General features: G+C 37.8%; 1 protein-coding gene and 1 long non-coding RNA gene across 5 annotated transcripts in view; one reads left to right on the top strand and one right to left on the bottom strand.

The window, feature by feature from the left end:
* Positions 1 to 12,495, top strand: part of LOC138712145 (uncharacterized) — a 204,356-nt gene that overhangs the window by 82,626 nt on the left and 109,235 nt on the right. The window lies entirely within an intron of this gene.
* LOC138712130 (cytochrome P450 4C1-like) overlaps positions 1 to 12,495 on the bottom strand; it is a 74,819-nt gene that overhangs the window by 27,527 nt on the left and 34,797 nt on the right. For all 4 annotated transcript variants that reach the window (XM_069843588.1, XM_069843584.1, XM_069843587.1 and 1 more), the window contains exons 4-5: positions 6,262 to 6,352; positions 1,857 to 2,042 (exon numbers count right to left, since the gene is read on the bottom strand). In XM_069843588.1, coding sequence (XP_069699689.1) covers positions 1,857 to 2,042; positions 6,262 to 6,352 — 277 coding nt within the window. The remainder of the gene's footprint in view (positions 1 to 1,856; positions 2,043 to 6,261; positions 6,353 to 12,495) is intronic.

Here is a 12,495-nt window from a genome sequence, read left to right as displayed (position 1 = left end):
TGTTGTTAATGGTAACAACTGAAAGATTACTGTTATTAAGGGAGTTAACTAAACGCTTATGTCCAATAATTATAGCTTGAGTCTTACTTGGATTAAGTGCGAGTCCGAAATTGGCCGCCAAATTGGAGACAGTGGCTAGGTCACAATTCAACTTGTCAATCGATTCATTGTTCGAATTGGGTATGTAAAGTATGTAAAGTTGTAGGTCGTCGGCATAGAGGTGATATCGGTAATACTGTAAGTTCTTTGGTACGTTATTAATGTAGATAGAGAAGAGTAGTGGTCCTAATACGGAGCCCTGCGGCACTCCCGCCTTTGTGCATCGCCATTGGGAGAACTGATTATCAAGTGAAACACACTGTTGGCGGTCCCGTAGGTAGGAGTCCATCCAGCTCAAGGCATTGTCTGACAGGTGTAAAGTCTTCATCTTTGCAAGAAGCAAGTCGATATCAACAGAACTAAAGGCATTGCTGAAATCGAGAAGAGTTATTGCCGTTACTTCACCCCTATCCATAGCTTCACGGATGTCCTCAGTCACTTTAAGTAGCTGTAGTAGTGCTGTGTCCATGCCTAAAACCCGATTAATAGTCATCAAGGAGTTTGTGTTCGTCGATATAGTTCGTAAGTTGTAAGTGTACAATATGTTCTAATGCTTTTGAAACAGTGGGAAGAATTGATATCGGTCTGTATTGGTTTTCTGTAGAAGGTGTGTTATATTTAGGTAAAGGTTTCACTAATGCCATTTTCCAGAGTGAGGGGTAGGACCCAGTCATAATAGATGCATTGAATATATGGGTGACGGTCGGCAGGATCACATCTATTATTTTATACAGGAGAGTGATATTTATATTGTCTATACCTTGGGTTCTACATTTCATACGTCGCAGCGTCTTCATTACGTCAGTCGAGTTAATATGTTTAAAGAAGAATTTATCCCACACAGGTTCGGGGTAAGATCTGAGAAATTCAAGAGTCTCTTGTTTATGTAATGGTTCAGGTGGAGCAGTGACGAAATGTTCATTTAGACTATTGAGTGACAAGTTGATGTTATCTACCCGAGGCTTTGCTTTTGTTAGTCCCAGGTTATTAAGGTTACGCCACAATTCTTTCGCACTGACCGAAGGTAGAATAAGCGAATGTGCATGGCGTAATTTAGCATTTCTTACTGATTGATTACATTTATTTCTTAAAACTTTGTAAGTATTAAAATCTAATTCGTCCTTGCTCCGTCTGTATTTACGATAAGCAGTGTCTCTGTCTGTCCTGAGTAATTTTATGGCATCGCACATCCAAGGCTCAGGGCGCCTACCAACCTACCTTTCTTTGCGCGACGCCGGATCGTTCGTCCAGTATGGTGGGTATTCCCTGATGTTTGTCCAAAGATTCATAGATGGCGGTGGTGGATCATAGACAACGAAAATAACGGATTCCTCCTGCTTCTGATGAAGACAACATTTCGCTTTTATTTTTCTCACAGTTGACTGAGAAATAGATGATCGATTTGGATGAGTTTCGTTAAAAAAATATGCATATCTCTTGCTGTGTTCGGCTTTTGTTACTAAATCATATCATCATCATCAGAATCTCAATTCCCTCATTTTCTGTTAAGAACATCTTGTTTTATGTTGATTTCATCAATAAAACTGCCTTCATAGTCATTACAAAAAGAATAAAAATGGATCAACAATTGGACCGTTTATTTTAGGAAGGGCACAAGTCACATTTTCCCAACTTTGACTAGTCGGTTTAGTGAAGAAGGGGCACATATCCATGTTATGTGCCCTTTCCCAAATAATCTTATCTATCAATTCAATTCAGTTACACAACCGCTAGTTCTGTTTAAAATATATACTCACCACATATTATGTCGAGGGCACACAGTGTAATGTAGGGGTACACATCGAAGCCCTTGGACCGGATCTCTTTCTGTAGTTTTTCCACCAGAATCTCGCTCTTTTCGGCGAACACTTCTACAAAGCTGTCCAGGATCTTGAAGTGAAAAGTTGGTGTAATCATTTTTCGGTGGGTGAACCATTTCTGTCCTGTAGACGAGATTAAGATATTTTGTGATTACTCATTGCTTAGAATGGTGATAATCTTTTAAAGGAACCTGTGCTATACGTTGGGTTCGAAACAGAATGAATGTGCAAGTGTAGTGAACATATAGACAAGAACTATGGTCGATGTTGCCGTTTTCCAGTGACTATTGCACTTTTACTACGTCATGCTACTATTGATCACTAAATCGGTACTGAACTGCGTGTTTCAACCAATCATGGCTGCTTATCCAACAATTTTTATCACTTCCCTAGCATTTGGTTTTTATCACCTCCCTAGCATTTGTTTCTTTGTTTGCCAACATTGTACCTTCTGTAATTGTAATTACCTTTTAAAATGAATCATGTTTATTTCATCATCACTTAATTAAAACTTTTCCATCATTTAGCTTGTTCATACTCGTGTTATTTAGGTTATGTTATAGCTTCTGCTATATAAGATTATAAATAGTAACGTATCAGAAATTATATATATATATATATATATATATATATATATATATATATATATATATATATGAAGGGTTCCCCGGAACAACGTTGTATATCACTTTTCACAACTTTACAGGAATTAAAAAAAAACATATAGCACACATAAAACACTTATATTTTACCTCATTTTGGCCAGAAAATGTTTTTAAGCACTTTTCGTCTTACCTCAGATAATTTGTCATTTTCAGGTTTTCATATTTCTCATACAAGAAGCCAAAACCTATAGCTTCCCTGGAATAATGTTGTATATCACTAACATACACAAAACGATGTATATCAAAAACATTTTATTATCACATTTTACACTCAGATATAATAATATTTACACTTGCAATAAAATGTCATACAGAAATTTTGCAATGAGACAATAAAAAATTGAAGTTAAAGACAACTAATCTTTTTCACTATATGCCCAGACTGGCATGATTTTTGCAACTATAGTAGTTAAAGAAGAACTTATATGAATTAAAGTATGAAAATAAAAAAATAGCTATCATTCAAAGAATATACCACACATTAATTTATACATTATCAAGGCCTAAAGCAATAGGGTGTTATTATAGAATCTAGGTTCATATATATTTTTTATTTTTGATGGTAGTGATTCATAAAATCCACGATATAAGCTTGAGATATTCATTCACAGCTATTGTCCACATCTGTGGAGTAACGGTTAGCGCGTCTACCGCGAAACCAGGTGGCCCGGGTTGGATTCCCGGTTGGGGCAAGTTACCTCGTTGAGGTTTTTTCCGGGGTTTTCCCTCAACCCAATATGAGCAAATGCTGGGTAACTTTCGGTGTTGGACCCCGGACTCATTTCACCGGCATTATCACCTTCATCTCATTCAGACGCTAAATAACCTAAGATATCGATAAAACGTCGTAAAATAACCTACTAAAATAAAAAAAATTCATAGCTATTAGATCCTTTTTTTTTTCTCAGCTGAAATAGGGAGCCATTCTGACTACAATGGAGGGAAATTTACTGTAGGTTTGGGGAAACTAATATGTGCCTGGTTACCCCGTTTCTTCTTCAAGAGGGAGTAACTATGCCATCACTGTAGCACATTGCGACTAGCCCTCACAAAAATTGCCTCTGGGTCACCTGAACTAAGCTTTAGCCACATTACTTGAGTTATTTTCAGTTCAGGATCCCGTTGCATGTCTGATTCTATCTGACTTAAGTCTAAAAAGTCTGCCTGATACATCTCTTTAACAGTGAAAGGTCTTACTATACATGCCTCACCTATTACATATTTCCATTCGCCTGGTCAGTGGCGGTGCGTCAATAAGAGCATAAGAGCACGTGAACACCTTGTTTCCATTAATGCACGACTAGTTTTGTTATTTAATACCGTATTGACGTAGTGGGAATGTATATCAGAATCGGATATTTTAAACTTCTTATGTAAACTTGGCAACATCCGTTCACGTACAAGCCGTGCTCTTTCCAAGAAGGTTACAGGAATTTCACGCATGCGCGGGAGAATATTATTTCGCTGGCCGCTTATGACTCGTCAAGAGCACAAAGCGTTAAGTGAACAGTGAATCTATCCTCCAGATGTCAGGTGCATCGATGCTATCGTTCACGTGCTATATCTCGAGGAAGAAATTTAATAGTCTGTATTCTAGCCTGTAGGTGTCAGCATTTCTCACTGTCGGAACGTTTACTTTATGTGGATGTGTGTACAATGCTGCTACGAGAGTGTAGTTTGTGAATTACTACATATCAGTGTTAGCATAATAGCATAGTTTGGCTTCCAAACACGTGCAGGCTGAATGTGGTGGTGGTATGAATTTAAGTATCTGTATTGTAGTGTCTAATATTTAAAAATAATATTTACTGGCATGTATTTATAGTAATCAATCTATGCGAATAGGATTACAGTACTGGTATAGGCTATAGTGTATCAGTGTGTTGTGAACCAAAATATATTACTGAACACACGCTTTTGTAAATAACGGCATTGTGGCATGTATTCATTTTTAACAAACGTAAATAATGAACTCTGTTCAAGCAATTTTGAACAGTAAAGAACTGGGTAAACTGCCTTACCAGGAAAAATTGGAAATAAAAAGATTGGGTTTCATTATTATTATTATTATTATTATTATTATTATTATTATATTATATGTTCTTTTGAATTTATATACGGTTTTTCGATAGTAAAACATTGGACTCATAACATTTTATATTAGGCTAAACATACGATTTCAAATTCTCTTCGATTTTGGAACACATAATTGTGAACACATAAGTTATAATATTTTATCACGAGCCGCCACTGCGCCTGGTACCTGTTTTTCCTTGTATTATAGTCGTATCTATACGGAGAACATATTATGTAGCTTTTAAGAAACATAATTAATTAATTTCACCAAATGGAACCAAACAAAGAAAAAACATACTAAAATACTAGCACGTGATTGATATACAACGTTCTTCCACTTACCACAATTGAATGTGATTTCTCTTCGATCTGTATTCCTTTTTTCGTTGTATATGGTTTGCCACTATTCCTTAGGACTTTCCTTAAATTACAATTCCATTTTTTTCGGCGTTCACTTTACGTTTCTTCCCTTTATTACTCACTTTTAGTGCACTTGAAGAAAGATAAATGTTATTCACTTCCGCCATATTGTAATGATACACAACGTTGTTCCAGGGAAGCCGATTTTTAAAATTCTATAAATCTAACAACAGATGAAATAGCAACATACTGCTTGCAACAGTGAATTCTAGTCTTGATGTACAACATTTCTACATGGATAACTCAATTTCGCCAAAAAGTGATATACAACGTTGTTCCAGGGGACCCTTCATATATATATATATATATATATATATATATATATATAGATAAATAATTGAAGTGGAATGCAACTGTGTTTTAATAAAAGTGAAACTGAATCAACAAAGCCTTCTTGACTAGTAATCGTACAGAGAGTTCAATGAAGATTGTATAGTTGGCACAATTAATAACAAGAGAACAGCTGATCATAACACACTACTACCATCTAGCGGGATATTTGTAATGATGAGATGGTATAATAATACATCACTATTAGTAAGTCAATTAATATTTTATTGTATTAAAGTATTTTATTTCTTCTAATCTTTATATACTTTCTTCTAATCGCGTAATAGCCAATTAAATCCCCACTCGAGTTTTGATTTTTTTTCTAGATAAATGGAAACCTGTAGTGAAAATTACTGTTGATAATCGGGTTTTAATCCGGTGCGTTCATTGGTGCAAGCAGAGACGCAAGCGGGGGGGAGGGACTTGCCACTTGCCGCAATGCTGTTGGTCAGGGAATGTTCGTTGGGACTCACTGTAGTTACGAAGGACCCGGCATACAATAGAGAATATCCCGATTGCGTTTTTAATATCAAACATTTCAAGCAACTTTTAAACCGCCGGTATAGAGCCACCATATATACAAGTGACGTATTGTTATATGCCGCTAATCCTTTACATAAAGTCTGAGAGAAAATAACTTTGCACTAACGTCATGGGATAGCGAAAGATTGGAAGCTATTGGCTTCAACACTATACCCTCCAAGGTCAATGCACAACTAAAGTCGATTTTTATATCTTGTTTCTTAATTTTATATTGGATATTTGCGTGGTTTGAATAAATTTGCGCAGATTGACACTTGGTGCATCTTCATAACACGAAGTAAATTAGATAGTCAAAGTGAGAATTTTACCTGTAGCGGTTAGCAAACCAGTACCCAGCCAGCTGTGCAGGAACTTGTATACAAAGCCCTTCTGCAGGTTGCGGGTACTGCTAAGCATCACCTGCAAAAGAGTAAAATGAGTGACGCAGATTGCGTGATAAGGCGAAAGGAGGGAACGCAAGACTGAAGGTGGAAAGAATATAAATTAATTAATGAGGGAGGAACAAAGGTAATGAAAACAAAATTAGGGTAGAAGGATAAGGAAATACAGAGGAAAGGGAAAGAGGGAGAGGAAAAGGGGAAAAGAGGAAGATAGAGAGTGGGAAATGAAAAGAAAAAGTGACGGTAAGGAAACAGAGAGAATGAGGGAAGAGAAAGAGAGAGAATGGGGGAAGAGAAAAAGAGAGAATGAGGGAAGAGAAAGAGAGAGAATAAGAATAAAGAGAGAATGAGGGGAATAAAGAGAGAGAATGAGAAGAATAAAGAGAGAGAATGAGGAGAATAAAGAGAGAGAATAAGGAAAGGAAAGAGAGAGAATAAGGAAAGGAAAGAGAGAGAATGAGGAAAGGAAAGAGAGAGAATGAGGAAAGGAAAGAAGAGAGTATAAGAAAAGGAAAGAAAAGAGAGAGAATGAGGAAAGGAATGAGAGAGAATGAGGAAAGGAAAGAGAGAGAATGAGGAAAGGAAAGAGAGAGGATGAGGAAAGGAAAGAGAAAGAATGAGGAAAGGAAAGAGAGAGAATGAGGAAAGGAAAGAGAGAGGATGAGGAAAGGAAAGAGAAAGGATGAGGAAAGAGAGAGGATGAGGAAAGGAAAGAGAGAGAACAAGGAAAGGAAAGAGAGAATAAGGAAAGGAAAGAGAGTGAATAAGGAAAGGAAAGAGAGGGAATAAGGAAAGGAAAGAGAGGGAATAAGAAAAGGAAAGAGAGAGAGAATAAGGAAAGGAAAGGGAGGGAATAAGAAAATGAAAGAGAGGGAATAAGGAAAGGAAAGGAAGAGAATAAGGAAAGGAAAGGAAAGAGAGGGAATAAGGAAAGGAAAGAGAGGGAATAAGGAAAGGAAAGAGAGGGAATAAGGAAAGGAAAGAGAGGGAATAAGGAAAGGAAATAGAGGGAATAAGTAAAGGAAAGAGAGGGAATAAGATAAGGAAAGGAAAGAGAGGTAATAAGGAAAGGAAAGAGAGGGAATAAGGAAAGGAAAGAGAGAGAATAAGGAAAGGAAAGAGAGGGAATAAGGAAAGGAAAGAGAGAGTATAAGGAAAGGAAAGGAAAGAGAGGGAATAAGGAAAGGAAAGAGAGGGAATAAGGAAAGGAAAGAGAGGGAATAAGATAAGGAAAGGAAAGAGAGGGAATAAGAAAAGGAAAGAGAGGGAATAAGGAAAGGAAAGAGAGAGAATAAGGAAAGGAAAGAGAGAGAATAAGGAAAGGAAAGAGAGGGAATAAGAAAAGGAAAGAGAGAATAAGGAAAGGAAAAATAGGTAATAATAGGTAATAAGGAAAGGAAAGAGAGTGAATAAGGAAAGGAAAGAGAGGGAATAAGGAAAGGAAAGAGAGGGAATAAGAAAAGGAAAGATAGAGAGAATAAGGAAAGGAAAGGGAGGGAATAAGAAAATGAAAGAGAGGGAATAAGGAAAGGAAAGGAAGAGAATAAGGAAAGGAAAGAGAGGGAATAAGAAAAGGAAAGAGAGAATAAGGAAAGGAAAAATAGGTAATAATAGATAATAAGGAAAGGAAAGAGAGTGAATAAGGAAAGGAAAGAGAGGGAATAAGAAAAGGAAAGATAGAGAGAATAAGGAAAGGAAAGGGAGGGAATAAGAAAATGAAAGAGAGGGAATAAGGAAAGGAAAGGAAGAGAATAAGGAAAGGAAAGAGAGGGAATAAGAAAAGGAAAGAGAGAATAAGGAAAGGAAAGAGAGAGAATAAGGAAAGGAAGGAGAGAATAAGGAAAGGAAAGAGAGAATAAGGAAAGGAAAAATAGGTAATAATAGGTAATAAGGAAAGGAAAGAGAGTGAATAAGGAAAGGAAAGAGAGGGAATAAGGAAAGGAAAGAGAGGGAATAAGAAAAGGAAAGATAGAGAGAATAAGGAAAGGAAAGGGAGGGAATAAGAAAATGAAAGAGAGGGAATAAGGAAAGGAAAGGAAGAGAATAAGGAAAGGAAAGAGAGGGAATAAGAAAAGGAAAGAGAGAATAAGGAAAGGAAAGAGAGAGAATAAGGAAAGGAAGGAGAGAATAAGGAAAGGAAAGAGAGAGAATAAGGAAAGGAAAGAGAGAGAATAAGGAAAGGAAAGAGAGAGAATAAGGAAAGGAAATAGAGAATAAGGAAAGGAAAGGGAGGTAATAAGGAAAGGAAAGAGAGGGAATAAGAAAAAGAAAGAGAGGGAATAAGAAACGGAAAGAGAGGGAATAAGAAAGGAAAGAAACAATAGGGAAGGAAAGAGAGAGAGAATGAGGAAAAGAAGAGAGTGAGAGAAGAAAATGGAAAGAGAGTGAGGGATGGAAAGGAAAAGAGGATGAGAGAGGGTAAAAAGAGAAGGAGCGTGAGAGAGGGAAAGAAAGGGAGTGAGATAGGGAAAGAGGAAGAGAGTGAGGAAACGAAATATAAAAAGAGTGAGGGAACGAAAGAGTAAGATAGTGAGGGAAGAAACAGAGACAGAGGGAGGGAAAGAAGCAAAGGTAAAGGGAGGGGAAAAATTGAGATAGAGGGAGAGAAAGATAATAAAAGAGAGGAATAGAAAGATAATAAGAGAGAGGGAGAGAAAGTAAGAGAGAGAAAGATGGAGGGAGCGAAAGAGAGAGGGGGGGGGTAAAGAGAGAAAGGGAAATAAATTAGATGAGAGTTTTGTTGCAGCCTAAATGTGTTATCTCCTAAGTTTGATTATGCTACTACTCCATTAGAATATTTCTGAAGTTGTCTCAATGCTACAGAACGGTTAATAGGGTTCGGGGCCGTCAGAGTGCGGCTTCTTACTGCGAGTGTTCAAGCGTAATCACGGAATGAAATAGTCAGTGAGGGGCGCTAAGTCACGCCTGTCAGTTTGGTTTAGAGTTTGTTAGTGAGCTGAAGTGCTACTAAAATTGTTATAATTGTGCACAAGTTATATTATATTGTTCATTGTTACTTATGCTACTACATAACTATAATCTAGAGCAAAGATTTTTGTGTACCATATGCATGGATTTTTTTATTGGGTTATTTTACGACGCTGTATCAACATCTAGGTTATTTAGCGTCTGAATGAAATGAAGGTGATAATGCCGGTGAAATGAGTCCCGGGTCCAGCACCGAAAGTTACCCAGCATTTGCTCGTATTGGGTTGAGGGAAAACCCCGGAAAAAACCTCAACCAGGTAACTTGCCCCGACCGGGATTCGAACCCGGGCCACCTGGTTTCGCGGCCAGAAGCGCTGACCGTTACTCCACAGGTGTGGACCATGGAAAATCGAACTCGTGCAGAACAGTGATAAAGCGATTCAGAAGAAAAAATTCTGGCAATCTGTTTCATGTAAGGTAACTATTCAACTTTTCAAAAAGTTACGACAAAAATAATCCTTTAACGATGAAAGAAAATCTATTGTCAGATGCAGTGTTCTTAAAAATATTAGATCTCTCTATTTATGATTTTTATGTGTAGGAGAAGTAAAAATTCAAAGTTTATAACAATAACCATTACTTATTATTAGCAGCAACATTGGCTCCATTTTCACTCTTCCAACGCGAAGTGAAGCGCAGGAACGGAACGGAGTCTCAAGACGTCGAACGCTAACTGCACTGTATCATGTTACATTGTAATTCCCAAAGTTAGATATGAAGTAAATCTCAATATCCTTTAAAGATAAGTACAATAATTTCCGACTTTATTTTTGGATGTACTGTGCGATTCTTAGCCTGTCAAGCCGTCGTGCATCTGAATTTTAATTGTACAGTAGTCGCATTCTCTCATTATCCTTAGCGCTTCTTCTGAACAACTTGGAAGTGCGGTCCCGTCGCTCTAATTTCCGGCAGCCAATCACGTTGCAGGTCGGCTACATTCAAACGTGTGCTTCTTGTGATTCGCTGATGAAGACGTCATGCATTTCCTAAGGCTGGATAAATACTTAAAATAATCGCCCGCTATTTTGGCTCTTTCGTTGGGGTTCGCAGAAAGCACACGAGGACGTTAATTGGCGCTCAATTATTTGCTCAATTATAGCGCGTTTGATTTATTATCATAGGAGCTACGACATAATAATGTTTAACGGTGTGGCAAATAGATCCCTCGTCTGGTAGCTCGGCAACGAAAGAACAAAAATGGCGAACGATACTACCTACCTAGACTTTATAGAGCCTTGAGTTCCTAAGACGTAAACAAAGAGGAGTCACGCCGGGAATAACAGCGTAGTGACTATAAATACAAATGCTAAGGCTGGAACTGCAAAATTATACCAGACTAGACGTACGGAATATTAGAAGAAAAACGTCAGTTTCTTGAGACTCGACTTCATCACTATCATCTACATGTTCATTATCATGTTCTTCTTCACTGACGCCTAAATAGAATACAGGGCCAGAAAAAAGTCTATGTCATCAAAGTCTGAATTTAGCCATGACCTCTGCTTCATTCCATTATTTGATTAGACCTACTTGTTTAAGTTCTATTTCCCTCGATATATGTTCAAGAAACAAATTCGTGTTCTTATTAGATCTGCAGAGGTCATCAGCTTAGTGTCGAACGGATCTTATTTCTTGTTTATTTCTGTAACATTTCTTTGGACATAGCACTACGTCTTTTTCCTGACTAGGGAAATATGGGAATTGCACGTCACATAAATATGCAGCATTCCACTGTTTTCTTTGTAGCCTCTTGTCTCTTTGTGGTCTCTTGTTCTCTTTGTAGTCCCTTTATTGTCTTTTATTGCTCGTATTCTCCTTGTAGTCCTTTTATTCTCTTTGTGGTCAACTTGTTCTCTTTATAGTCCTCTGGTTCTCTTTGTATCCCATTGTTCTGTTTGTAGTCCCCTTGTTCTCTTTGTAGTCCCCTTGTTCTCTTTTTACTCCCTTGTTCTCTTTGTAGACCCCTTGTTCTCTTTGTAGTCCCCTTGTTCTCCTTTTAGTCCCCTTGTTCTCTTTGTAGTCCCCTTGTTCTCTTTGTAGTTCCTTGTTCTCTTTGTAGACCCCTTGTTCTCTTTGTAGTCCCCTTGTTCTCCTTTTAGTCCCCTTGTTCTCTTTGTAGTCCCCTTGTTCTCTTTTTAGTCCCCTGTTCTCTTTGTAGACCCCTTGTTCTCTTTGTAGTCCCCTTGTTCTCCTTTTAGTCCCCTTGTTCTCCTTTTAGTCCCCTTGTTCCCTTTGTAGTCCCCTTGTTCTCTTTGTAGTCCTCTTGTTCTCTTTGTAGTCCCCTTGTTCTCTTAGTATTCTCCTTGTTCTCTTAGTAGTCCCCTTGTACTCCTTGTAACCCCTTGTTCTCTTTGTATTTTTCTTGTTCTCTTTGCAGTCCCCTTGTTCTCCTTGTAGTCGCCTTGTTCTCGTTGTAGTCCCCTTGTTCTCTTTGTATTATTTTTGTTCTCTTTGTACTCTCCTTGTTCTCTTTGTATTCTCCTTGTATTCCTTGTATTCTCTTTGTATTCTCCTTGTTCTCTTTGTATTATCCTTGTTCTCTTTGTATTCTCCTTGTTCTCTTTGTATTCTCCTTGTTCTCTTTGTAGTCCCCTTGTTCTCTTTGTAGACCCCTTGTTCTCTTTGTAGTCCCCTTGTTCTCTTTGTAGTCCCTTGTTCTCTTTGTAGACCCCTTGTTCTCTTTGTAGTCCCCTTGTTCTCCTTTTAGTCCCCTTGTTCTACTTTTAGTCCCCTTGTTCTCCTTTTAGTCCCCTTGTTCTCCTTTTAGTCCCCTTGTTCTCCTTTTAGTCCCCTTGTTCCCTTTGTAGTCCCCTTGTTCTCTTTGTAATCCTCTTGTTCTCTTTGTAGTCCCCTTGTTCTCTTAGTATTCTCCTTGTTCTCTTTGTAGTCCCCTTGTACTCCTTGTAACCCCTTGTTCTCTTTGTATTTTTCTTGTTCTCTTTGCAGTCCCCTTGTTCTCCTTGTAGTCGCCTTGTTCTCGTTGTATTCCCCTTGTTCTCTTTGTATTATTCTTGTTCTCTTTGTACTCTCCTTGTTCTCTTTGTATTCTCCTTGTACTCCTTGTATTCTCTTTGTATTCTCCTTGTTCTCTTTGTATTCTCCTTGTTCTCTTTGTATTCTCCTTGTTCTCTTTCTATTCTCCTTGTACTCCTTGTATTCTCTTTGTATTCTCCT

The sequence above is a fragment of the Periplaneta americana genome, chromosome 13 (assembly GCF_040183065.1).
Source record: "Periplaneta americana isolate PAMFEO1 chromosome 13, P.americana_PAMFEO1_priV1, whole genome shotgun sequence".
NCBI lineage: Eukaryota > Metazoa > Arthropoda > Insecta > Blattodea > Blattidae > Periplaneta > Periplaneta americana.
Note: the sequence above shows the minus strand (reverse complement) of the source record. Positions and strands in the feature narration are given on the sequence as shown.